A 25,306-nucleotide genomic window follows, 5' to 3' on the forward strand; every position below is an offset into this window, starting at 1 on the left:
CCAAAAACCAAACTGTGACTCTTTACTCTTTTATGCTTCTCAGTTGGATACCCTGGCCCTGATGAAGTCAATGGAGTCCAAGATTTCATCATAAATTGCCTAAGGAAGTTATAGAATCTCCATCATTGGGGATTTTTAAGAGCAGGTGGGACAAACACCTGTCAGGGATGATCTAGATAATAGTTAGTGCTGCCTTGAGTGCAGGGGACTGGATTAGATGACCTCTCGAGGTCCCTTCCAGTTCTATGATTCTATGATTTGTTTGTCACCTTTCTCATTGGTTTAATTTATGTAAAACCAAGAAGGGATGAAAATCAATAGAGATGAAAGAAAAATAATTAGGTAAACACAGAAATCCCTCTCACACGTACACCAGGAAGTTAGAGGCCAAGATACCATTGCCCTTTTGGACATCTCCTATGCTATCTTGTTGTTGTCCGGCAAGTAGGTATTTCTAAGGTACCTAAGTATTGTATTTAAAATAGCTAAGAGAAGGGAAAAAGCTGTTCATTATTCTTGATTTGAAATAATCTTCAGAAAATACCTGTTAATCCTAAGTTTCAGAGTAACAGCCGTGTTAGTCTGCATCCGCAAAAAGAAGAACAGGAGTACTTGTGGCACCTTAGAGACTAACAAATTTATTAGAGCATAAGCTTTCGTGGACTACAGCCCACTTCTTCGGATGCATCCGAAGAAGTGGGCTGTAGTCCACGAAAGCTTATGCTCTAATAAATTTGTTAGTCTCTAAGGTGCCACAAGTACTCCTGTTCTTCTTTTTTCTGTTAATCCTAGTTTCTTAACTTGATTGTCTCCTACCCACATGAAAAGAGCTAGTCCTCCTTAGCTCATGTAAATAGAGTGATTTAATGCAATACTTGTTTACATAAAAACATGAGCAGTAACTTTGAGGAAATTAATTCCTGATGAGTACTTATCACTATCACAACATAAAGTATCCATATTTTAACCAGACATAAAAAGATACTTAAAGATGTGTGTGGTACAAACTGGGGAATGTTTTTTTATAATTTATAATAATTTATAATAATGGAGATATCCCATCTCCTAGAACTGGAAGGGACCTTGAAAGGTCATCGAGTCCAGCCCCCTGCCTTCACTAGCAGGACCAAGTACTGATTTTGCCCCAGATCCCCAAGTGGCCCCCTCAAGGATTGAACTCACAACCCTGGGTTTAGCAGGCCAATGCTCAAACCACTGAGCTATCCCTCCCCCCATATGAATATGGGTAACACCTCTTTGTGTTTGTTTTGCCTTCCATGCTTGGTTCTTTTAACAACCCCTTTTTGATCTAACTCCATAGCAAGTAACTCATCATGAACAATTACACAGATAAAAGTCCTTGAGGAAACAGCGAGGAAGCTGTTTATTGGGGAATTACCCGCTACCTGGTTTCAACCAGGCTAAGAACAATTTACTTTTCTCAAAGCTAAACTTAAGGTCTAAAGGAGGACACTAAACATTAGAGGAACCTGGGGCCTAGAAAAGAGAGGGGATTGAGTGAGCGGCCAGAGATTGCCCAGGGAGTATCAGCAAGAGCTGACAGGCTGGCAAGAAGATGCTCAGAGACAGGGCGAGCACAACTCTTCTTCCAGCCAGCACTGGGTGTTAGCTGGGCTGAGGGAAATTTACGAAAACTGTCAAGGAAAGATGAAGGTGTGCATTTGCATGGCTGCCCGCAGCTCCCAGTGGCCGTGGTTCACCGTTCCCGGCCAATGGGAGCTGCGGGAAGCAGCAGCCAGCACGTCCCTGCAGCCCGCACTGCTTCCCGCACCTCCCATTGACTGGGAATGACACACAAGCACTGGGAGCTGCAGGCAGCAGTGCAAATATAAACAAACAGTCTGGCGGCCCACCAGCAGATTACCCTGACGGACTACATGCGGTTCGTCATTCCCGGCCAATGGGAGCTGCAGGAAGTGGCGCGGGCTGCAGGGATGTGCTGGCTGCCGCTTCCTGCAGCTCCCATTGGCCGGGAACGGTGAACCGCGGCCACTGGGAACTGCGGGCAGTGGTGCAAATGTAAACAAACTGTCTGGCGGCCCGCCAGCGGATTACCTCGACTGGCTGCGTGTGGCCTGTGGGCCACAGGTTGCCCACCACTGCTCTAGAGGGACTAAAAGGGATTCTCAGTTTGCTACTGACACAATGTGTTTTCTTTAGGCATTATTTTCTCCCACTTTCTGGACTATTCAAAAAGCATGCTGGCTGTAATTGAATTATATCTTCTTTTTTCAGATAGTAGCTGCCACATGTTTATGCTTCTCTTGTTTGATAATGTCATTGAAACATATTTCCACACTTCTTATAGATGTAATGTCTGCAAGAACAGTACTGAAAATGTTATTTCAGATATTCTAAAATGTTGAGATCTGCATCTTAAACAGCATTGTCTGCTTTGATGAATAGCTGCACAACTGAATTATTTCAATCACTCTTGTACGTGAAGAACTGTTCAAATTCTAGATTAGCTGTTGTAGATGCTTGCTGGAGTCTGTTCAGGTGATTCTTTTATCATGATGGTGTCAAGGAGAAAGCATGGGTTATCTACAGAAGCTGACATGGTTTCAGGGAGAGGTGAAATTCTGTGGGGATGGAGTCAAATAGCCTAAGTTTCACAAACATCACAAAGGACTAAAGCATGGTCTACACTTGAATGGTGTACAAGTTTAACGGTGTGAGTTAGTGATGTGCATTTTTTACTGATATCATTATACTAATACAAGCCCTAGTTTGGAGGCAGTTATACTGATATAAAGGTGCCATATGGGAATAGCTGTGCTGGCATAATGCACCTTTCTTCCAATATAACTCTGTCCATGCTAGGGAGGTTGTACCATTTTAGCTATATCAATATTGTTAGAGTGGTACAACTTTCCATTGTAGACAAGGCCTTAGGTGACAAGTCTTCTAACAAGTTACCTGTGTGCTGATCTCATAGGTGTTTTGCAAACGTATCTGTATGTAATGGCAAAAAATATTAAAAAGGTTTTATTGTATCAAGGTAGAATATACTCAGACCTTTTAATATTTAACAAAGTGCATAGGTCACATGAGTTAACTGCCAAGTTACATATTACATGGTATCTTAAAAGGAAATATGTATTACCACTGTATGTTGCCTAAAAATATAAGATATAAATACCCTGGATAGAATTAAGAATTCCTTTTTGTTTATATAGAAATTTTAAGATCCCAATTCATTGCTTTGTCTCCTGTAGTTATTTATATCTGGGCAAAGTTGATGTAAAGTGCTATCAAGTCAGAATTCTCCACTGAATCATACTAGTGGTAGTGTTTTACACCACCGTGTGCCATATGTAGGAATTTACACCCATGCAAGTTAAGTGTTAGGTAGGGGAGAATCTGGTCCTGTTTTTACAGTTGCTTAAAACTTGACACTTTCTTGCTTTTCTGTAAACCAACTTTTGAGGTGAAATGCAAAGATTAATTTGGAGGGGAAAAAAGGGGGTGAAGAAGCTAGCTAAACGCCAGACTATTTTTTTTCATAGTGGAATGCAGGTAAGTCTGAGCATTGTTTGGAATCATGGGGTATTAGATTATTTGATTCCTTGAAAGATGGCTAGCAATGTTGTTCCAGAAAGTATTATAAAACATCAGTTGGTGATGGCCAAATATAGAAGTAAAATTACTTTTTGGTCATATGCTTGCCAGCATTCCACTGACCAAGAAATCTGAAATTTGTGAAGTTTATCTGGTGTCACCTAGAACCCCAATGAATCCTGAATTGTGTATCATTGTCAAGTTATATGAAGTAGCATTCCCATGAGTATTCTTTAAAATATCCCTCCACTCATGTAAATCTAATGTGGATACAATTTAATTTCCCCATCTTTTCATGTACAAGTGCTTTACAAAAGTGATCATAGCCCCTAGAGCCTGGTGTATCCAATATCCATCTTAGTTTTCTAGTACAAGATAATCCTTTCCAGACCAATTGGCAAACTACTTAATTACAACTTTGTTAGCCTATTAGAGGAATTTTTAAATATTAAAAAAGGTAATCAACTCACATTGTTTCTTTATCTGATCAGGGAAGATGAAAGTCCAAACTCAGTTTTTTGTTGTTGTTGAACAAACTAGTTTACCTTTCTTCTCTTACGATTTCACTATTTAAAAAAAAAAAAAAAAAAAAAAAAAACAGTAAAGAGAGCACAGTAAACAGTCAATGGGAGTATAAATCATAAAAGAAATTTATCTGCTCTTAATTGTTACGATGGAATATACAATGGAATGCTAGTGTTCAGCCTTGTGATTGCCCACATGAGAGATTGCTTAGCATCTTTAGCATAATTTTTGTTCTTTGTTGTCCAATGGCAGTCGTCAGGATTTATCCAACATTAGTTAGTTCAGAAATGTTGGGGAGATATAGTCCATCAAGATACAAGCTTTTAGGAAAATTTTATATGTAACTTTGGATCTAAGAAATACTCTCACAAATATAGGGATTCTGATAGGGGAGAAGAAGAAATGTTTTGATAGAGCATGACTGATAAATTGTTTATCAGCAGCCAGTGTAAGTAATATCTGTTCTCAACTCGAGTCTTCTCTTTTAACTTTTGCCATCTCTTCACTTTAGAGGAAGAAATTTAGCAGTGTACAACTCAAATTTTACACCTCTAATACTGTACATTTTAGGCTTTTATATTTTGGTATTTTATCACTTTGTTGGACTGGAAATTGGGGACAAAGTTAAAGAGATAGTTAATCAGCCCTCCAAAATGATGTTTTTTTGGCCGTGGCTCAGTCTCTTCAGTTGTTAACTCTTATGCTTCCAGATTCTGTTTCTCCTTTCATAAATAAGTACATTTTGTAAATAATAAAGCTATATAATACATTCCTCGGTGAAAGTTGTGAAGTTTAATAGATTATAAACTTTATTTGAGATCCTCAGATGAAAGGCCCTATACTGAATACCAAAGTGCTATTATTTATTTTTCCCAAAAGATAAACAGTAATTACGTATCCATGTGTGCATCCTTATACTTTTATATCCAGATGCCTGTTTGTAATCAGCAGTATTACTGAGAATCAGTACTGAAGCGACACAATTCTCACATAGGAATTCCTTTCTCTTTTCTTTTTTGGGGGGCAATGGGACTTAATTCTAGAAAAAATATAGCTAGTCTCATAAAAACTGTAGTTTTCTTTTGCTGTGTAATAATCCTATCTCTTTCCAGTTAACCTGACAAGATCAGGATCCTTCTCTCCCAGTTGTCCACATCTCCTATAATTTATTATCATTGGGTGTCCCTGTGATTGGAATTTCATAACTTCTTTCAATAATAGCTATGTGCATTTTGAAGTCCAAAGGCAAAGTTAAAGTTCAGTTTGTTAAGATAGCATTGGGGTGCCCCTGACAGACCTATTATTATGAAAGAGAGACTGCCAGGAGAGGTAGAAATATACAGACGATAACTGAAACTTAAAGCAACTATCCCTTCAGCCCATTAAGATAGAAGAATCTTTAAATTCCTTTACACTGGCAGTCAAAGCCAAGTATCCAGTCACAAGAACTTGAGGCAAATACCTTTAGAGTGGATCTGGTTAACTTGTTTTTGAAGCAGTCATATTGACCACTGAAGGAATATCACAATGTCCAGTTTGAAATAGGCCAAGTGAATCACTGGGCTGAAGAATAGAATGTGGTTTCTTGCTTCCAGGCTAAAGGAGCCTGCATTAATTATACTAAGCAGTTTTTCAGAAACGGAGTGGAACAGTTATCAAGCACTGGATTAGTGGCTGTATTAACCAGTCATTATGGAATTTCACATCAAACAAAATTGCCAGAGTACAGTTCGAGTACCATTCTGGATAATATGAAGAATCTGTCAGAAATGACTGAAGACAATGAACAAATAGTTCATCAGGCAAATCTGTTACCTAAGAGCTATGAGATATCTTAGCACAACACCAGTTTATGGATGTTTTACTTGTAGTGGATTTTCTGTCTTGCAGATCTTCTAAATGAGAACATAACATCTTTAATTATGTAAGAGGTATAGAATAACTAAAGTAGACTGAGAATAGGAAGACTCACAGTGATGGACAAAAAACACATTGTTAAAGCAAGTAATAAATTTAAAGTAGCTAACATATAGCATCAGAACTAAAAATTATTTCAAAATCGTTTTATTATAAAACAACAAACCACCCCAACGCTTGTACAAAGCAAGAAGAGAGATCGTGTCATAGCCAGTCTAACGGTATGTCTACACTGTTAGTTACATTGCCAGAAGTTACAGCGCTGCTCAGAGAGCGCTGAAGGGAAACCGCTGTTGTGTGTTCACACTGTCAGCTGCCGGCGCAATAGCGTGTTCACGCTTGCGGCACTTGCAGCGGTATTCGGAGCAGTGTACTCTGGGCAGCTATCCCACAGAGCATCTCTTCCTCTTCTGCCACTAAGAGTTGTGGGAATGGGGAAGTGGTTGCAGGGCATCCTGGATCCTGTCCCAATACCCCGTGATGCATTGCTTCACATCTCAGCAATCCCTGTGCTTCCGTCGGCATTTGGCGCCATCTTTCAACAGTTTGTGTGCTGTGCGCTCTTCGGTCTGCAGAAATGGATCCCGTACTGTTGACCAATATGCTGCCCACTCTTACTAACACATCACGAGTGGCAGTGGAGTTATTCCTTAAACTACAAAGTCAAGAGGAGTGCGACATTGATCTTGCCACGCGTAGTAGCTATGACATGAGATTGCTTGTGGCATTCACGGAGGTGCTGACCACAGTGGAACGCCACTTTTGGACTTGGGAAACAAGCACTGAGTGTTGGGATCACATCGTCATGCACATCTGGGATGACGAGCAGTGGCTGCAGAACTTTTGGTTGAGGACAGCCACATTCATGCGGCACAAGGACACGATAATGAGAGCTGCCCTGTCATTGGAGAAGCGTGTGACGATTGCACTGTGGAAGCTAGCTACTCCAGACTGGTATCAATCAGTCACTAACCAGTTTGGAGTAGGAAAGTAGACTGTTGGACTCATGTTGACGGAAGTAGGGTCATTAATCGCATCCTGATCCGAAAGACTGTGACTCTGGGCAATGTGCATGACGTTGTGGATGGATTTGCACAAATGGTCTTCTTTAACTGTGGAGGGGCAATTGATGGCACGCATATTCCAATTCTGGCATCAGGCCACCTAGCCACCGAGTACATTAATTGGAAGGGGTATTTCTCAATGGTTCTCCAGGTGCGTGTGGAGCACCGTGGATGTTTCATGGACATTAACGCAGGCTGGTCTGGAAAGGTGCATGACACACGCATCTTTCGGAACTGGCCTGTTCAGGAAGTTGCAAGCAGGGACTTTCTTCCCGGACCAGAAGGTCACCGTAGGGGAAGTCGAAATGCCCATTGTGATCCTGGGAGACCCTGCCAACACCTTAATGACGTGGCTTATGAAGCCATAAACGGGGACACCTTGACAGAAGCAAGGAGTGGTTCAACAACAGGCTGAGCAAGTGCAGAATGACCGTTCGGTGTGCTTTTAGCTGTTTAAAGGCCCGCTGGTGCTGCCTCTGTGGGAGACTGGACCTGGCTGATGACAATATTCCTATGCTTCTAGCCGCGTGCTGTATGCTCCATAATATTTGTGAAGGGAAGGATGGAATCTTCACTTAGGGCTGGACCCCTGAGGCTCAGAGCCTGGAGGCTGAATTTGAACAGACAGGTTCCAGGGCTATTAGAGGGGCACAGCACGGGGCAATAAGAATCAGGGAGGCCCTGAGGCAGCAATTTGAAGCTGAAATCCACTAATATTTGTTGTGTGCTCGGGAGTGCAGTGCTTGTAATGCTAGGAGGTGATTATGATTGGTGCAGATAATGCATTATGAAAATTCAAGAAAATTGCCTGTTGCTTTGCAGGGCTCTCTTTGCTTTCAATTAATGGAATAAAGATTGGTTTCAAATCAAAACAATTCTTTTATTAAAAAACAACAACGGGAGGAGAGAGACAAACAAAAAAACCACATCAGCACTCTGTGGGATGGGTGAAGGGAGGGTCCCAGGAGGAGGTGGGGTCCTGGGACGGTTAAAGATTTGTGTATGTCCAGGTATCATATACAACCTTGTCCTTTGGAGTACAGTGCAGCGGATACTGTACTTCAGCAGGGCTAAACTGCAGAGGGATGGGTGTTGAGTGCAGTGGGTACTGAAAGTCTGCAGGGCTGGACTGTGATGGGGTAGGAGTGGAATGCAGCAGGTACAGACTGGAGCAATGAGGTTGATAAGAGTGTGCTGGCAGTGTCTGGGGGGCACATGGGAAAGAGTTTTGCAATAGTGTCTGCAGGGGAGGGCAGGTGTGGAGCTGCTTGGTTTGTAGTGCTAGTAGTGCCTGAAGCGTGTCCGCTTGGCACGCCATAACTTTTAAGAGTCTCTTCGTTCTGGAGCTCCGCGTTCTCCTTTCAGTCCCTCTTCTTGCTGTCTCGCCACTCCTTCAATTTTTTTTTTTTTGGCCGCGGAGTGCATCACGACATCACGCAGAAAGTCCTCTTTAGTTCTTCGTGGCCACTTTCTAATTCTGTGCAGCTGTTCAGCCGGCGAGAACAAAGAGGAAGGCTGGGCTCCCAAGGTCATATTGTGAAGACAAAATGCGACATTTTACAGAAGCAGTATTGTTTGCAACACAGACCACTGATTCAAAACACAGCCACTATTCACATACCTGTCACTAACTGACTGACCCCAGGCAAGCACACATGAGCCACAAGACCCTCAAAATGCCTCCCGCGCCTTGTGGTAGGCGTTCTGCAGCTTTTTCACTTTGACCCCGCGCTGCAGTGTGTCTGGTAATGGCCCCTTTCTGTCTTGCATTGTGAAATCTGTCCGTAGGTATCATAATTCCTACGGCTGGAGCACAGGTGGGACTGGACAGCCTCCTCTCCCCAAATACCGATGAGGTCCAGCAGCTCGGCATTGCTCCAAGCGGGATATCGCCTGGTGCGTGGAGCAGGCATGGTCACCTGGAAAGATGCGCTGAGACCACTGCACGTGTGAATGAGCAAACAGGAAGGGGACTTTCAAAATTCCCAAGGAATTTAAGGAGTGGGGCCTCACGGTTGGTCACCTGAGGGCAGGGCAGTAGAGTTCAAACTGATGACCAGAGAGGTGAGAACAGGCATCGCAGCACTGTAGTCTACACTGGCACCACAGCACTGTAGCCCTGTCACAGAGAGCTGTATGCCTCTCGTCGGGGTGGTTGTTTGTTTTTCTTTGTTTTGCGTGTTGTTTTTTAACAGCGTTGCAACTGTGCAGTTTCTGCACACCTAAGTGGCTTGGCAATGTGTAACCTCGGGAGTTACACCGCAGAAAGCTGTTTTACTGCACAGAAACTTACCAGTGTAGACAAGGCCATTGATGAACATTTTGACAAAGTCCACACACTCCAAGTTACTGAACTCACAGGGCATACTTTGGGTTCTTTTGTGATGAATCCCAAAATGTGAGTGTTAAAGAAAATCAATAGGACAAAGGCCTGCTCTGAACATAGCTGATCCTCAGAATTCCATTGGAAAAGCCTGGGATTCTTTCCAGTTATTTCACTGGGAGTTGGACTGGGCCAAAAGTGCTTTTACAACATTTTGGACTTCACAAAATGAAAATAATAAATATTTTGTGTTGCATACATTTGAATCTGAAATGAGAGCTTCAGGGACTCTGACATAGCACATGATTGGCACTGTAAAATAATAAACTACAATGTCTTAAACCTCTGAAGAGGAATTGTTTTATTGATTATACTTTCTTTGGGCCGGGACTGGGTCTTCCTCTTTGTTTGGAAAGCACCTAGCAGGTTTTAGGCACTACTACAACTTAAATAAATAGTAAAGTATATTGTTATTGATTACGTGAAGAAATCCAAATAAGACTTTGCCTGACTAAGGGACAAATTCTCATCTATGACAGTCCCTTTTCACTACTTCTCCGGCAACGAGGAGTTGGAATAACTAGCTCCAATGCAACCACACACATCCCTGTCTTTGGGGTGAATCATTGTTTGCATTAGAACTAAAACTCTTCATTCTCATTGAGAGATATCCTTGGACACCTTCTATAATTTCTCGTCTACAGGTTTGCTTGTTATCAGGACGTTAGTGTTTGCATGAATTACCGTGTGTGTGTGTGTGTGTTTACTTTTTTTTTTATAAGTCTTTGTTAGAAACTTCACATTCAGCTTTTTCTAAATGATACTCTTTCTCCTCCTTTCTCCTCTTGACATTATACACTTTTGCAGACGCTTTAGATTTACTTTCAAACGGATTAGTGTTTCAAGATAACTTATCCATATGTTGTACGTGGATTTGAGGAACTCCCTTATGGAGCCATGCTATCTTGAGCTTCGTGGTACCTGAGATCGTTCATGTTGTTTGTTTGAAGCACTTCACTCAAGGAAGTCAGTTTTTTTCTCCACTTTGTATTTGCTCTTGGGTGCCCATAGTGTCTCATACTAGCTAGATACACCTCTACCCTGATATAACGCTGTCCTCAGGAGCCAAAAAATCTTACTGCGTTATAGGTGAAACCGTGTTATATCGAACTTGCTTTGATCCGCCGGAGTGCACAGCCCCACCCACCTGGAGCGCTGCTCACCGTGTTGTATCCAAATTCATGTTATATCAGGTCGTGTTATATCGGGGTAGAGGTATAGTCTTCTCTGCGCTGTATATTAGAAATGTGAATGTATCTGGGTGTAACAATAGGTAAAAATAAAACTGGTATGAGAAGCAATAGATAGATATTGTCTTTTTGTTGCAAAGCATTACAATACAGAATTCGTATGGATTATCTGAGGCCCTGGACATTGTAGGAATTCCCTGATAGGTCCATGTGCAGAATGTTGGTCCCTAAGTGGTCAGAGTTAAGGGCACTGTGTTAGTCTATTTGAATCTACTGCTGATTCCAGTTCCTTGGTTTGTATGTTAAGTTGAATGACATTTTGTGGTGTCTGATTTTTTTAAGTAAGCAGTAGGGGTCCTATTCCTCTATTTAAGAGTTGCAGCACATTGGAAATGGGGTACACATTTTACAATACATGTTTTCCACAACAGCAGTTTTTTGGTTAAAACACAATATATTGCTGATTTTTCTCTGAGGAGCAGAAAGCATTTAAATAGCTTCATTTTCCAGTTAAGTTTTCCTTTATTTAAGTCAAGTAACTCTACATATAATTTTTACAATAATGGATCATAAAGAATAGGAAAATACATTTCAGATGAGTGGTTGACAGCTTTATATCCATTTTAGCTGTTTTGTGGATCAAGGATGTTTGCCATGAAGATAGGAATAAGGTAAGAAGTCTGAAGCTTAGGTTAAAATGATTGTAGATAACTCGATCGGTACTTGCTATATATGGTCATACAAGAAAAGTCTGCACAAATCCTCAAGACATTTATGGACTTCTCTGATTCATCTGTCAGAGCCAACAGCTTCAGCCAAGAGATACGGAATTTGTTAAACTGCATTAAGTTCCTGAATAGCTGCAGCTCACAGGAGCAACTGCTTATTGCATGTGCTCACAAGGAAAGGGGAGAGGGGGAAATACTGTGCATTATGAAGGCCTTGCAGTTAGTAGCAGTTTCAGAGTATTTGGATGCCAGTAGAATTCCCCAGAAAACGCATGTAATTTATTTTGCCATCGTCAAAACAGTGACTTTCTAAGTGCTCAGTCTCCTATAGAAAACAGAATTTTTGTAACAGTAAAACTATTTTTTCTTTAAGTACAATTTGTCACGTCTCCCTTCTATGTTAGTAAAAGAGCAGCCAGTACTCATGCTGTTGATATATTCATACACAAGTATGTCTCTTGTTAATCTTATTTAGTGCATTGTGATTCATTGCTATGCTTGAATGCTTTCAATGATAGGGAGAAAAGTGAGCATAGAGACAGTAAAATGTTTGGTTTTTTTCTTTACTTCAATCCAGTTGGTTTCTTTTCCTGGTCTGTCTCTCTTTTTCCTACAATATATTGGAACAGTTCACAGTTCAGTCTTATAAATTTGGGAATTAGTCCCAGTGGAGACTACATATTACAGTTGTGAGAAGATGCTGCTGTTAGAAACTTCTTAGAGTTGAATTAACGAAATACCCTTTCCCCCACCAAACAAACAAAATAAGTACTGTATTTGTGATTTAGGTCAACTGAAAGATAAAAATTCAGCTCATCAAACTTTGGACTCGTATTAGTGGGTGCACTGACGAAGGCAGCGTTTCTCAAATGTGGCCACCAGGGGATTTTCTTGCGGCCATAGTCTCCTGGGCTGTGATGGGGAGGAGGGAAAAGAAGCTGTTGCTCCTGGATGCACCGTTTTGGTGTTGGTTGCTGGAGCCACCAGCAGGGATTGGGCTCTGCCCCCCTTCCTCCCGGAGTCACCTGGGGCACAACTCTATAGGAGGAGGCAGCCGCGAGTTCCCCACTTTCTCTGGGGCGGTGGGGCTCAGGCTTCGGGCTTCAGCCCTGGGGTGGCGGGGCGGCAGGGTCTGGACACCAGGCTTCGGGCTCCAGCCCCAGGCTCTGTCTCCGTGGCAGCAGGCCCCAGGCTCCAACCACATGGCTTCGGCCTCAGACTAGATCAAGTGGTGGCCCCTTTTGTCCTTAGAATCACAGAGTCACACAATTTAAGATTTTTTTATTGTGAAATTTATAATAGCTTTTAAAATATTTAAAGAATTAATAGGAATATATTATCGGGACACATAAAGTGTTTGTATGCCCAGTGCCTCATTCAGGCGTTCCTGCAGTACCACATTCTGTCATGAACATTTTATGCAGAGATTCCTTAACAAATGGATTTAATATAGTTTGTTTGGACCATTCGATAAATGCACGTGTTCTCTGTTAACAATACATATGTGTAAAACATCCTAATGCAATAACTTGCACTTCTAAAACTGGTATACAGATAAGTGTCAAATTTCCACAGATCATAACTTGATACAGATATGAAGCTATGTAAGGTTTTTGCTTTTAATACATTTTCTTTTAGTAATGCTATTCAGGATGCTAGGTGTGACAGTGGTTTTGTGATATGAACACCTCAGTCAGTCCACATGAAGCTGTCTAAAATAGCAATAATGTTCAGACTTTTTCTCAATGTTTGAGATGTGTTCTAAGGAAAAATGGTTTGCACTTTTTGGTTAGTTATGCTGTGTCTGACCCTGACCATTTCAGATCAAGATTGTCATTAATATTATGTGAGGAAGGAAGAAATACTGTGAGGACTCATGAACATTTTAGCCAGTAAAGAGATAATTAGACAACCTGTTAGTTATTGGAGAGCTTAGAATATGGCCCATTACAACCACACAAATTAGTAAATGGACCTATATTTAGATACATGGTTTGCGGGGGTGGGAGTTGACTCACATGTATTTGTTCACAACCACTGAACATGACTTTGAAAAATCTATCCATAGTCAGATCCAAGTATGGAAAAACCAAACAGTAGAATCTGCAACTTCCTCTGTCATCCTTGTGCACAGAAGTTCTCTGAAATATGCAAGTTGTGTGTATGGATCTCAGAGACTAAAAGCTGGCCCTTTCTTTTAATATTAAAACCGCAAAGTTGCCCTTCTGACAAATTAAAATGCTACTAAATTAGGACATTAACTTTACAGAAAATATTCAACTACATCAAATTGACATACAAACTTATTGGTCTTCTAAGGTGATTTTTCTTCATAGTTTTCTTGGCCAGCTATTTCTCTTTCATAAGAGAAACAGTAACTTCTCTTACGGCCAGAGCTGGAGCCTGTTGAAATAAATGGAAGGTCTTCCACTGACTTCAGCGGGCTTTTAAACAGGCCTTCACAGCACGTCTACCTTCTATTTGAGCTTACAAGGAAGTACAAATCCTTTGTCTACATTTCCTTTGCTCCACATATCACAGGATTCTTATTTTACTGTGGGAAAGGAGGGAAGGGTAAACTGAGTGATGAATTAGGGAGTCAAACACAAAACACCACTACTAGCAGGCAGAAGACAGAAAATTGCAGGCAACATTATTTTTCTGAACTGTCTCTGTGGAGTAGACTTGCACTTTTTTCTTTTTTAAAGTAAGTCTGCCTTTAAACCAGGATGGACACTGGTTTGTAGTCTCTTATGATGGGCTGTTAGACCTAGATGCATTTTCTGCAAGACGAATGCATCAGAATCTGATTAGGCCAATTGTATATTCTTCTTCTGTTTTTTTTTTAAAGCATTGTGATAATTATATTGTAAAAGTTCCAAATGCTGCACTGAACAGAGTTTTTCTGTTATACAAGATCTAATTCTGAATAATGAGTGAAGTATTTTGAACTTTCTTCTTCTCTAAGTAGGGTGGACAAAGTTTCAAAATAGAAAATTTGAGAACTGTAGCAGGTGAAGAAGGAAATACAGGAGGCCATGGTTTTGGTAAGGTGTCAGGGACATACTCATAGAAGGGCTTTGGCAACTGAGTGTGGAGATCTCATGGGGATAAAGAAAGCAAGGGTAGCAATATTTGACAGACTTAGTTGGGAGCAGTCCTTTTGGTTGCACATATTTGCACCTCATCTGTCTTTAGTTTCATTAGCTCAGTTATGTACCTTCAGATAGCCAGAATCTTCAGGTGTTAATGAAAACTGTGAGAAAATGCACATTTTAAAAAATCCAACAGGGATAATGGGACAAGATCTGAAAATTAGGATGTTCCTGGTTTTCTGGGAAACATGGTTGTCCTACTATTAGCATAAGAACTGCTCCCTTCAAGGCATCTCAAGACCCTGTACTATTGACAATCTTACACTTTGCCTCAAACTGCAAAAAATGCAGCTTTGTGTTTACGATCACAGATTATACCTTCTATTAGACCTGTTAGGGTTTCTGAAAGAATGTTGATAGACATGTGTAACTCTGCCTTGGATATGTACATTAAATTATTCCCATTACAAGGTTTCTACCTGTGTAGCCATATATTTTTGTCACTTATCATCTTCTACAGGTAGTTTAGTGCCACGATAATTAGCAAGAAAGCAAGACAAAGTATTTGCAAGGGAAAAACCCTATTAGCACAAGAGTTAATCCAGAGATTTTAAAATCGATTCAGTTGTTTGAAAATAACACCCAACTTTCCCATTCAGTGGTGATCTGTTCTTTCTCACTGAGCTTTGGGAAAATAAAAATGTAACAGATAAGGTTAACAACAAGTGAGGGGATGGAAAAGCAACTTTATTGTAATTTTTAAAATTAATCTTATAAGAAAATAATTCTCATCTTTAACATTGAAGAAAATAATAGTATTATCAGGCTATAATTGCCTTAGATTTTAGCCCCTTGTAAAGATTGTCATTTGATATTTTCAGTAGTTATTTCTCCTTTGTTTGAATGAATTTGTTTTGTTGGCAACAACAGTTCAAAATTTCATAGTTGTTTCTGCTCATCTCATTTTTGTCCAATGTTAACTTCTTGTTTTGTAAGTGACCATAAGGTTTTTAACATGTTTCTAAAATGTGTAGCTGGCTAAATTGATTTGTAAAGTGATATAAAAAAATTGGTTTGACGTAAGTGGATACCGCGGTGATTCTGTTGCACTGTTCATGCTTTAAACAATTTTGAAGGTAATCAATACGTGTTTGCACATTGCTGCATAGGTACAGAAGAAAAAGAAATAGAAAGCTAACAAGTTTTAAATTGGAAGAAATTATAAGATCCTTCAAAGTCTGACTCTCATGAGAAGTTCCATTGAAGTCAATGGGCCAGATCACACATGCCCATGGTAAATAAAACAAAAGAAAGAAACAAACTCTGGAGGTAGTTTGAGCAGGAAATCTCTGCAAAGATCTCCTTGCAGCGATTCCCCTCATGTTTTTCTGCTGGGAGGGGTGCAAAGGTCTGCTTCTTTCCCCCATCTCTACTGATTAGACCATGGGGTCTGCCCAGAAATTCTGCTGGCTCATGGGCAGTCCACACAGAGGCCCCATAAACTGCTTGAGCACTCCTTTGCGGGGTCTGACGGAAATGGGCATGGTGTCACTAAGAAAGCTGAACCTCCCTTCTAGAGGCTTGATCTTTTCCTCCACCTTCTTCTAGAGTTACTCACATAAGTAAAGCTTTGCAGGATTAGGACCAAGATAGGGTGACCAGACAGCAAATGTGAAAAATCAGGACAGGGAGTTGGGGGTAATAGGAGCCTATATAAGAAAAAGACCCAAAAATCGGGACTGTCCCTATAAAATCAGGACATCTGGTCACCCTAGACCAAGATGACTGAACATTCATCTTTTATGTCTAATAATATCAGAACTCAGAGTGAGAATTCTGCCTACTGCAGAAAAGATTCTATGGTGGGGTACAACATTCTAATTTCTTTGTTTTGGGGATAGTTCATACTTTTAAACTGGAATCCCCAGTAAATCAGCCTTTTTTCACAAATGGAATCTTCTTTCATTTCAGTGCTGGGTGGACCCATACACTGAAAAAATAGGTCAAGAACAGTAATCTAATTCTTCTGCTAATAAATAATTAAAGCTAATGGAATTTTCACGAGATATGTGAACTGAAATCTTTTTGAAAGAAGTGTGGTGTACATTCTGCTACTGTAAATCAAGATTATTTATTTATCAGTATGATAGGTAGAAACTTACCTATAAAATGTAATTTAAAATGATTTTTTTGTACAAAGGAGAAGCTGGAGTGTTAATGTGTTCTCATCTGTTAAAATGACCAAAAGTATCATATTAAATTGATAGCAACATGAATCATTCTCTAATGATTAGATACCAAGTAAAGGTTTTAGCAGCCTTAAGCAACAAGAAGCTTTACATCTCATTAAATCATACCATAAATTGAGCAACAGAATTGTTTGATCATATGATTTTTAACATGCCTTATTTTAGGAAATAAATACCTTGTCTCAGCTCCTCTGCAATATTTGCTTGTGTATGCAACTAGGGTTTTAATTTGGAGGGCTAAACTGATTCCAGTGAAATTTTATTACACATAAAAAACAGGTTTATAGATGTTTCCATTAATATTTTTTTCAAAATTGTTTACCTGTGAGGGGGAAGGTATACTGGCTCTGTATTCATTCACAGAAGACTTATCTATGGACACAACTGGAAACAAATAAAAAATACTTTAATCGCTGCCTATATGTTATTTATGGTTATGAGTCAAACTTCAGATGACCACTATTTAGTAGTTAATTTTGCCTCTAACTGGGTGAAGCATATACGCATGCCAGATATTTGTAAGGTGGCCAGCGGAACTCTAACTAGAAGCGACAGCATTCAGATTTAACTTGTCAATTTCCATGTTGCCTGTAAACATTCAGATACAGTTTGGGGCCTTAAAGCATGTAAACAACACACCTCCAAAGTTGAGCATGACTTTCCTCATCAAATACTTTGAGCTTGGTGCTGGGTTATTTCTTTAGCTGTATGTAAATATAAAATAGAGTTTCAATCATATATTGAGATAATAGATGTGTGGATCACGTGTATGTAATTCTCCCCTGGGAAAGAAAGAAATTCTGTTTTTCTAATTTAGAATTTCTGTTATTCTAAAGAAATAAACAGTATGATGTATACAAATAATTTTTGGCTAGAAGAGAGGTTTGCTATTGGCTATCGCCTTTTTTTAAGTGGTAATGTGGATTGAGCTAACAAATACTTTCCCCAAAAGAAGTATTCTACTTTTTGTTTTTAAGTCTCATCAGAAAGCAGCTGGAGTCATAATTTTCAGCCTTACCAATTTTCAGTGTAGGGCCAGTTGTTAGTTCCTTATTACATGTAGCCTAACAAGGAAGGAAATGCAAAAGGCTAAGATGGCAGAAAAGCCTTAGCATCTTCTTTGATGAGCCAGCTCCGAAATAGACTGTGACAGCTGAACTAACGATGTCACTGATGCTGATACAACTGGGCTGCTTCTCATTATGATTTCTCCGCCAGATACTCTGACATTCACCAGCCAATGTGCACCTAGAATAGATAATCTAGAGAACAGATCATAGAAAATGTGGCACCATAGGTAACTGGAGGAAGACTTGACCTGCCCTAGTGGTTATGTGCGCCCCCCCCCCCCCTTCCCCAATGGATACAGTATTTTTGTGGATGATAAAGCTGTACAGGTCAAGACAATGTTGTAAAACCACTTTATCAAACCAGGGTCACAGGGCTTTTGTTGTGGCATTTTAGAGATGAGCTTTTTGGAGGTAAATGAGATCAAGTAGTGTAAGGGCATGTCTACACTGCCTTGTCGTTCACAGGTGCTTAAACCCCTCCCTCGCCCCCGCCCCCCGCAACACAAAAGTTTTGCCACGGCAAGTAGCAGTGTAAATGGCTTGTTGTCAGCAGGAGCGCTCTCCTGTGGACTACACAAACCCTGCTCGCAGTGGGTGGAAGTATTTTGTCAGCAAAAGTGCTGACAAACAGCATTTACACTGCCCGACTTTTAGCGACATGGCCATGTCACTAAAAGCTGTGTAGTGTAGACAAAGCCTAAGACAAAGCAAAAGGTCCTGGGAGGCATAGCTCAGTGGTTTGAGCATTGGCCTGCTAAACCCAGGGTTGTGAGTTCAATCTTTGAGGGGGCCATTTGGGGATTGGTCCTGTTTTGGACTAGATGCCCCCCTGAGGTCTCTTCCAACCCTGATATTCTATGATTCTGTGTAGGTTCAGAGGTAAAGTAAATTAAAAGTGCAGTGTTGCTCGCCTAACCCTGAGTTGGTATCTGTGTACACCAGTGCAATATATGAAGATGGTAATAGATAAATAATACAATCTGGGTATCAAAAAAAAAATTTGGTGTCCAATTTTGTATCATAGATTTACTGTTGCTTCATCGTCTGAAGGGTTATTTTTAATGCCAATGAAAAAGGAGTTAAAAAAAATTATTGGGATTCAGATTTCATTGTGAAGCTCTTTTATCAAAATGTAAAACGGGTTGTTTCTTATTACTTTAAAGAGAAGAGATTCCATATTGGCCTTCAGTGTTTTACAGATTTGATCTTGATCACGCTAGAACATACTAATTCATACTCTTTTGAGGTGCTAAGTTTGTCTGTGATAGAGTAGCTTTCTGAAAAAGGCAGTGTCCTGATAAATCATCCACAGAGAGAGCACATTTAGATGGCAAGGAAAAATATGCTTCTAATTTGACCGTATAGGAGCACTTGAGTACAGTCTTTGACGCATTTGTGTTGACAAATTATCATTTGTTCTAATGTTGAGTTGAATGTACCCTTTCTAGCTGTAGTGTTGGATCACAGTGATTTGCTACAGAGCTGTGTGTGAGGGCTGGATTTGGTTGCATCTCCTATTTTGATCACAACCCAGACAGTAAAGGCCACTACATTTTAAAAGGATAATAAATCATATGGTGTCCTTGCTAACCAACATTACAGATTCCCATGGGTCAGAATAGAGCGTCCTTATTTTTGTCTGTTCAGTTTAGGACAAAGAAGGTAGAATTATATCTGACATTAGTATAATATTTGGAGCCATAGTCTGGTAAGTAATTTCTCAAACTGCCAAATATAAATCTAGCAGGAGTGATTTAGCTGGTGACTCGGGGCATACGTGGTTCTGACTACTATTGTGGTTTTATTTTTACTTCTTTTCTTTTGTGAGATGTCTGAAGTTTTAATGCCACTTAGCCTAGTAAGCGCTTGCTTATAAAACTACTAAACCAACCTAAAACAATTTGCAAAAATAACTAGCGGGTGAAGATGCATAGTCATTTCTTCTGATGTGTGATACTCTGTTGTTCAGTTTCCTTACAAATAAGATTTTTATTTTTGTCATTCTTCTCAAAGTTTATTGTTACATGAAAGGAGATAAGATGAAGAGTGTTAAGTGCCACACCTTTATTGCACTTAGCTACCATTCCAAGGTATCAAAGCCTCGTACATCTTTAATTGCCTGTATTAAGTGACTACCATCCAGCAAGCCCATAGACTGCCTATAATTGGTCCCCAATTCAATAGCATCCTCCAGTAGAGGATTGGCTGAATCACTTTGAATGTCAGAGCCCATAAAGGGAATGTTGTATACACTCATAGGGTGCATCTACGCTAGAAAATTTTGTAAGTATAGTTTTACTAATGTTGGAAGCTGTAGAATAAATGTGGCACAAGTATTTTTGCCACCATGTCATTTAATCCTGCTTGTTAGTATTTTGATTACTTGGAGGATGCATTTGGAAGTCTAAGGCCTGGTCCACACTAACCCCCCCCACTTCGAACTAAGATACGCAACTTCAGACACATGAATAACGTAGCTGAAGTCGAAGTACCTTAGTTAGAACTTACCGCGGGTCCAGAGGCGGCAGGCAGGCTCCCCCGTCGACTCCGCGTACTCCTCTCGCAGAGCAGGAGTACCGGCATCAACGGTGAGCCCTTCTGGGATCGATTTATCGCATCTAGATAAGACGCAATAAATCGATCCCAGAAGATCGATTGCTTACCGCCGGACCCGGAGGTAAGTATAGACCTACCCTAATATTAGCACTTGGGAGGTTGGTGAATGAAGAGCCACGTTTCAACTTGTAAATATATTTGACTGTAGGGTTAGAAATTGCAATCTGTTGTTTAACTGGAATTTTAAACAATTACTCAAACTTCACAGTTCATTTTTAAAATGACTCAAGGGCCAAATTCAGAATTGGTGTAGCAAGCACAATTTTCCTAATGCTATTAGTTAGAGAACCATATAACACATTGCAAGCAGTAGTACCAGGTTTTTGAAATACAAACCCAGGATATTTAATGTTGTCCACATGGTGCCCAGGAATGGGGGAGGTTGGGGATCAAATTTGTGTTGGCCTTTTTTCCCCCTTATAGTCTGATCACCGGCCTTTCTCTTCCTCTGGATGCCAGCCACCACCTCCTCACCCATTTTCTTTCCCTCCCATGAAAATAATCTCCTCCTTCCTATTAAAGGTTAATATGGAGCCAGCAGCATCTCTGAGGTCCTGTCATAGCTTGCACAGCCAAATCAGGGACACTCCAAATCCCATCTTTGCACAGTCTAGTATGTGCCAGAGTGTACAATTCAGTAGACGGTTCTCTTCTGAGGCCCACCAGGTGAATGGTCCTAAACTCATGTATGCAGCGTTTCAGGAAAGATTGATGTTAAGGTGGTAGTTTTAAAAGGACTTGCTTAGTAGCAGATTGGCTAAGACATGTCTGGCAAACAGCAACTTTTGTTTTCCCTGTCTATGGACTTGGCCATGATTTATCTCACTTTAATATCATGATACTCCATTATTTGCAGATCTACCTTCTGTATGGACTGATTTTAACCTTTATACCTGAAGCTTTAAGCAAAAAACTTTGCACTGTGCTTGACCTTCAGCATTCTGCAAATCAGTGATTTGAGGCAGGTGCTGAACCCAAATCTCCTGTACTTCAGTTTGCAGTGCTGTCACCAGTTTGGCTGTGCGATGACATCACAAATGAATCTCTAAATTCAGAGGAATTACTAGGGACAAAGAATTCACCTTTTTGGGGGGTTGGGATATTTATTTTACAAAATGCTACCTCTTTGCTTGAGTAATATAATTATACAAGTCAATAAAGTAAAAAGGGTGCCAGTGTTTCCATGATAAACCTTGTTTCTCAAAAGTTTAGAACTTCATTGTAGACTAAAACTTGGTATGCAAGATTTTGGCCCAGGACCCAAACTTTTATTTTTATTTTAGTATTAACTTATTTCATCAACCGGATACAAATAAAGCACGTAATAGAAGTTACATAGCAGAGTACTGCATTCTGGTGTTACATGGCAGCTAAAAATTGGGAAATGCAACTGAGCTAAAACCCCAATATTGACTAGGCGAAGATCATGGAGAGAGAAATTCTAAAACTTACACAAGTTGGTGCTACACAAGAGAGAAATGTACTGTCACACCCTACAGAATAGACAACAAAATAGATCAGAGGAAAAATATCAGCAAGCATGTAGATACCAATAACACTTCTAAGTGCCTCAAGGAGAAAAATCCCACTGAAGTTTCTTTGTTCTAAAACATAGGAATGGCCATAATGAGTCAGACTGATGGTCTATCTAGCCCAGTATCCTATCTTCCAGCAATGGCCAGTGCCGGATGCTTCAGAGAGAATGAACAGAACAGAGAAATTTATCGTCCAATCCCACCTTCTGGCAATCAGAGATTTAGGGACACCCAGAGCATGATGGATTAGGTAATAGCCATTGATGGACCTATCCTCCATGAACTTTTGGCCTTCACAACATCCCCCTACCAGCAAGTTTCACAGGTTGACTGTGTGTTGTGTGAAGAAGTACTTCCTTGTGTTTGTTTTAAACCTTCTGCCTTTTAATTTGATTGGGTGATCTCTGGTTCTTGTATTCATGTGAAGGAGTAAACAACACTTCCTTATTTACTTTCTCCACACCATTCACGATTTTATAGACTTCTTATCATATCCCAACCCTTCCCCCGGATTCATCTCTTTTCTAAACTAAAGAGTCCCAGTCTTTTTAATCTCTCCTTGTATGGAAGTTGTTCCATGTCTGTAATCATTTTTGTAGCCCATCTCTGTATCTTTTCCAATTCTAATATATCTTTGTTGAAATGGGATGACCAGAACTGCATGCAGTATTCAAGGTGTGGGTATACTATGGATTTTTATAGTGGCATTGTGATATTTTCTGTCTTATTACCTATCCCTTTCCTAATGGTTCCTAACATTGTTAGCTTTTTTGACTGCTACTGCACATTGAGCGGATGTTTTCAGAGAACTAGCCACAATGACTCCAAGATCTCTTTCTTGGGTGGTAACAGCTAATTTAGATCCCATCATTTTGTACATATAGTTGGGATTATGTTTTCCAGTGTGCTTTACTTTGCATTTTTCAACATAGAATTTCATCTGCCAATGTGTTGCCTGTTCACTCAGTTTCCTGAGTTACTTTTGTAACTCTTCATAGTCATCTTTGGACTGAACTATCAGTGTTGTTTTAGTTAGATGCTAAAGAGAGTTTTATATGGCTACCACGGTATTCTTATCATGAAATGGATGTGTACTGTAAGGTGATAGCCATATGATACAGTGCAAAGCCATGCAATGAAATTGAAAGACTGTGTGATAAATTATACTTACAATATAGTTCTTCAACTAATCATTTGTCTTTGACACCTTCACCTGCATTCTGGGCACTAATCCATTCCAGCTGGGACTTCTGATATACCAACCCTCTGAAACAGATTCAGAGAATTGGAATATTAAATGGCTTCAAACAACTGCCACTTAAAAAAAATTAATCTGCCAGAGAATTGTTCCATTTCCTCCAAGAAATTACACTCACGTAAGACCCAGGATGGGCAAAATTCAGTTCTGGCCCAGTGACAGATTTCAGATCTGATATCTTGCAGAGCAAGGGTTAAAAGAAAAGGCTTTTTACCATTGGAAAGGCAAAATTCCTGGCTTTCTAAGAGGACCCAGCTTTCTAGAAGTCTCTAAGATATTGAACATTGAAATTGTGATGTTTAAATTTATTTTTAAAAAGATAATTTTTAGAAGTTTTTCTGACTTTGATATTCATTATAACTAGGGGACTCTGATTTTACAGATGGAAGGATACAAAAATTACCGTAGTCAATTTTTAGAAAGGTTGAAAAACATTTTTTGTATTAAAACATGTATGGCATGATTGTGTGAAGTGGTATAAGTTTCACTGATACTTGTTTGGGATGGCTTTGCCACTTGCCAATCCATAAATTATGCCAATAAAACCTTAATGCAGCACCTCACTGTTGTTGTGTGTAGTCTCTATATTATAGATATTTACAAGTATATAAACTATACAAGTGCTGCATATGGTTCCATAGTTGACTTTTGCACTTCATGCATAATTAAATGGTTAAATCACTATTTGAAGAATCTACAGAATATTCTCCCGACAGTTACAGCACTTACTATTTGGGCATAGAATGAATTTTCTGAGAATTTATAAGTACATCTGTTAATTAGAATTACAATTAGTTTAAAAGAAGGTCCTTTAAGAAATTTAGTACTATCAGACCACTGTACTATGTTTTTGTCCCAAATGATCTTGATGGTGAAGTAATAGACTTTTCAGACTTCCCATGTAGTATGTGTAGGTTACATCTGAAACCTTTTTAAATTTTTTAAAAGATTAATGGCCATTTGTGGTTGCCATACTTCATAACTGAAACTCTTCTTTAGCACGGGCTAACGAATAATGAATTCACTGTAGAAGAACCACAAAGAATTCCCACTTTCAAAATGGCTACTATTTCTCATTGTTCTCAAGGCACTGGAATCACAGCAGCCCTTTACAAAAGTTCCCTCTTTCAAAATTGCTACCATCTCTCATTTTCAATAGGGGCGAAGCCAAACTGTCCTTAGTTAAGGTGGTGGCCCCTTAGGGTTGCCAACTCTGACTGAAGCTTTTTCCAAGAGATTTTCCCCCCCAACACGATGTAATGTCATTTTCTGAAAATATCCTATTAAAATCTCCTGGATTGCTTTCGATAGTCACCGGGAGCTCAATGCCAATTCTGGGAGACACCAAGCCAATCCTGAGGGTTGGCAACTATATGGCCCCTGATGACCTTACATTCAAAAGGAGGAAACTCCCATTAATGCAAATTCACACATGTCAAAAGGAGACTTTGACTTAAATTCAGGGCTGTAGTTGGAATGCTTTTCAGGCGGACACACAAATTTACTTCAGATCACATTATTCACCTCACTGTTCCAATAGACTTATAAGACTGAAAGAGGTCACTGCCTGCTCGTTACCACAGCCTTTAACCAGTTATCATTTGTAACAATCATAAGTGTTTACCAAACTGGAAACTATTACATTGGAAACATGATCCTGTTCAGAATGAATTCTAGCTAACTTCTGATTAAACACAAGTTGCCATAAAACACAATCAAGCTTCAAAATCATTATTCAAATCAATATAAAAAAATTGGGGGGAAAAAAAGATTGACAACATGCTGCTCCATTCCAAATATTTAATAATCACTTTTATTCTGATCAAAATTATTCTTTATATACTTTTTTTTTTTTTAAATGGCTGTTTCCTGATGGAATCCCTTTGCTTTTGTCTTGCAGGACCTGCGCAAACAGGTAGCTCCATTATTGAAGAGTTTCCAGGGGGAGGTAAGAGACCATGATTTTGTTTATCTTGTCGCTTCTGATTGCCTACGTTTACGTCAGTGTGATGTAGCCATTCAATGGGGCTGTGTGGACCAAGGGGTCCATAAGCATGGAGCAGTTTGCAGGAGCAGGGTCCATGTGTGTTTATG

General features: G+C 39.9%; 1 protein-coding gene across 3 annotated transcripts in view; it reads left to right on the forward strand.

The window, feature by feature from the left end:
- Positions 1 to 25,306, forward strand: part of CUX1 (cut like homeobox 1) — a 380,489-nt gene that overhangs the window by 124,265 nt on the left and 230,918 nt on the right. For all 3 annotated transcript variants that reach the window (XM_054008638.1, XM_054008636.1, XM_054008637.1), the window contains exon 3: positions 25,113 to 25,160. In XM_054008638.1, coding sequence (XP_053864613.1) covers positions 25,113 to 25,160 — 48 coding nt within the window. The remainder of the gene's footprint in view (positions 1 to 25,112; positions 25,161 to 25,306) is intronic.

Source organism: Malaclemys terrapin, chromosome 18, assembly GCF_027887155.1.
Source record: "Malaclemys terrapin pileata isolate rMalTer1 chromosome 18, rMalTer1.hap1, whole genome shotgun sequence".
Taxonomy (NCBI): Eukaryota; Metazoa; Chordata; order Testudines; family Emydidae; genus Malaclemys; species Malaclemys terrapin.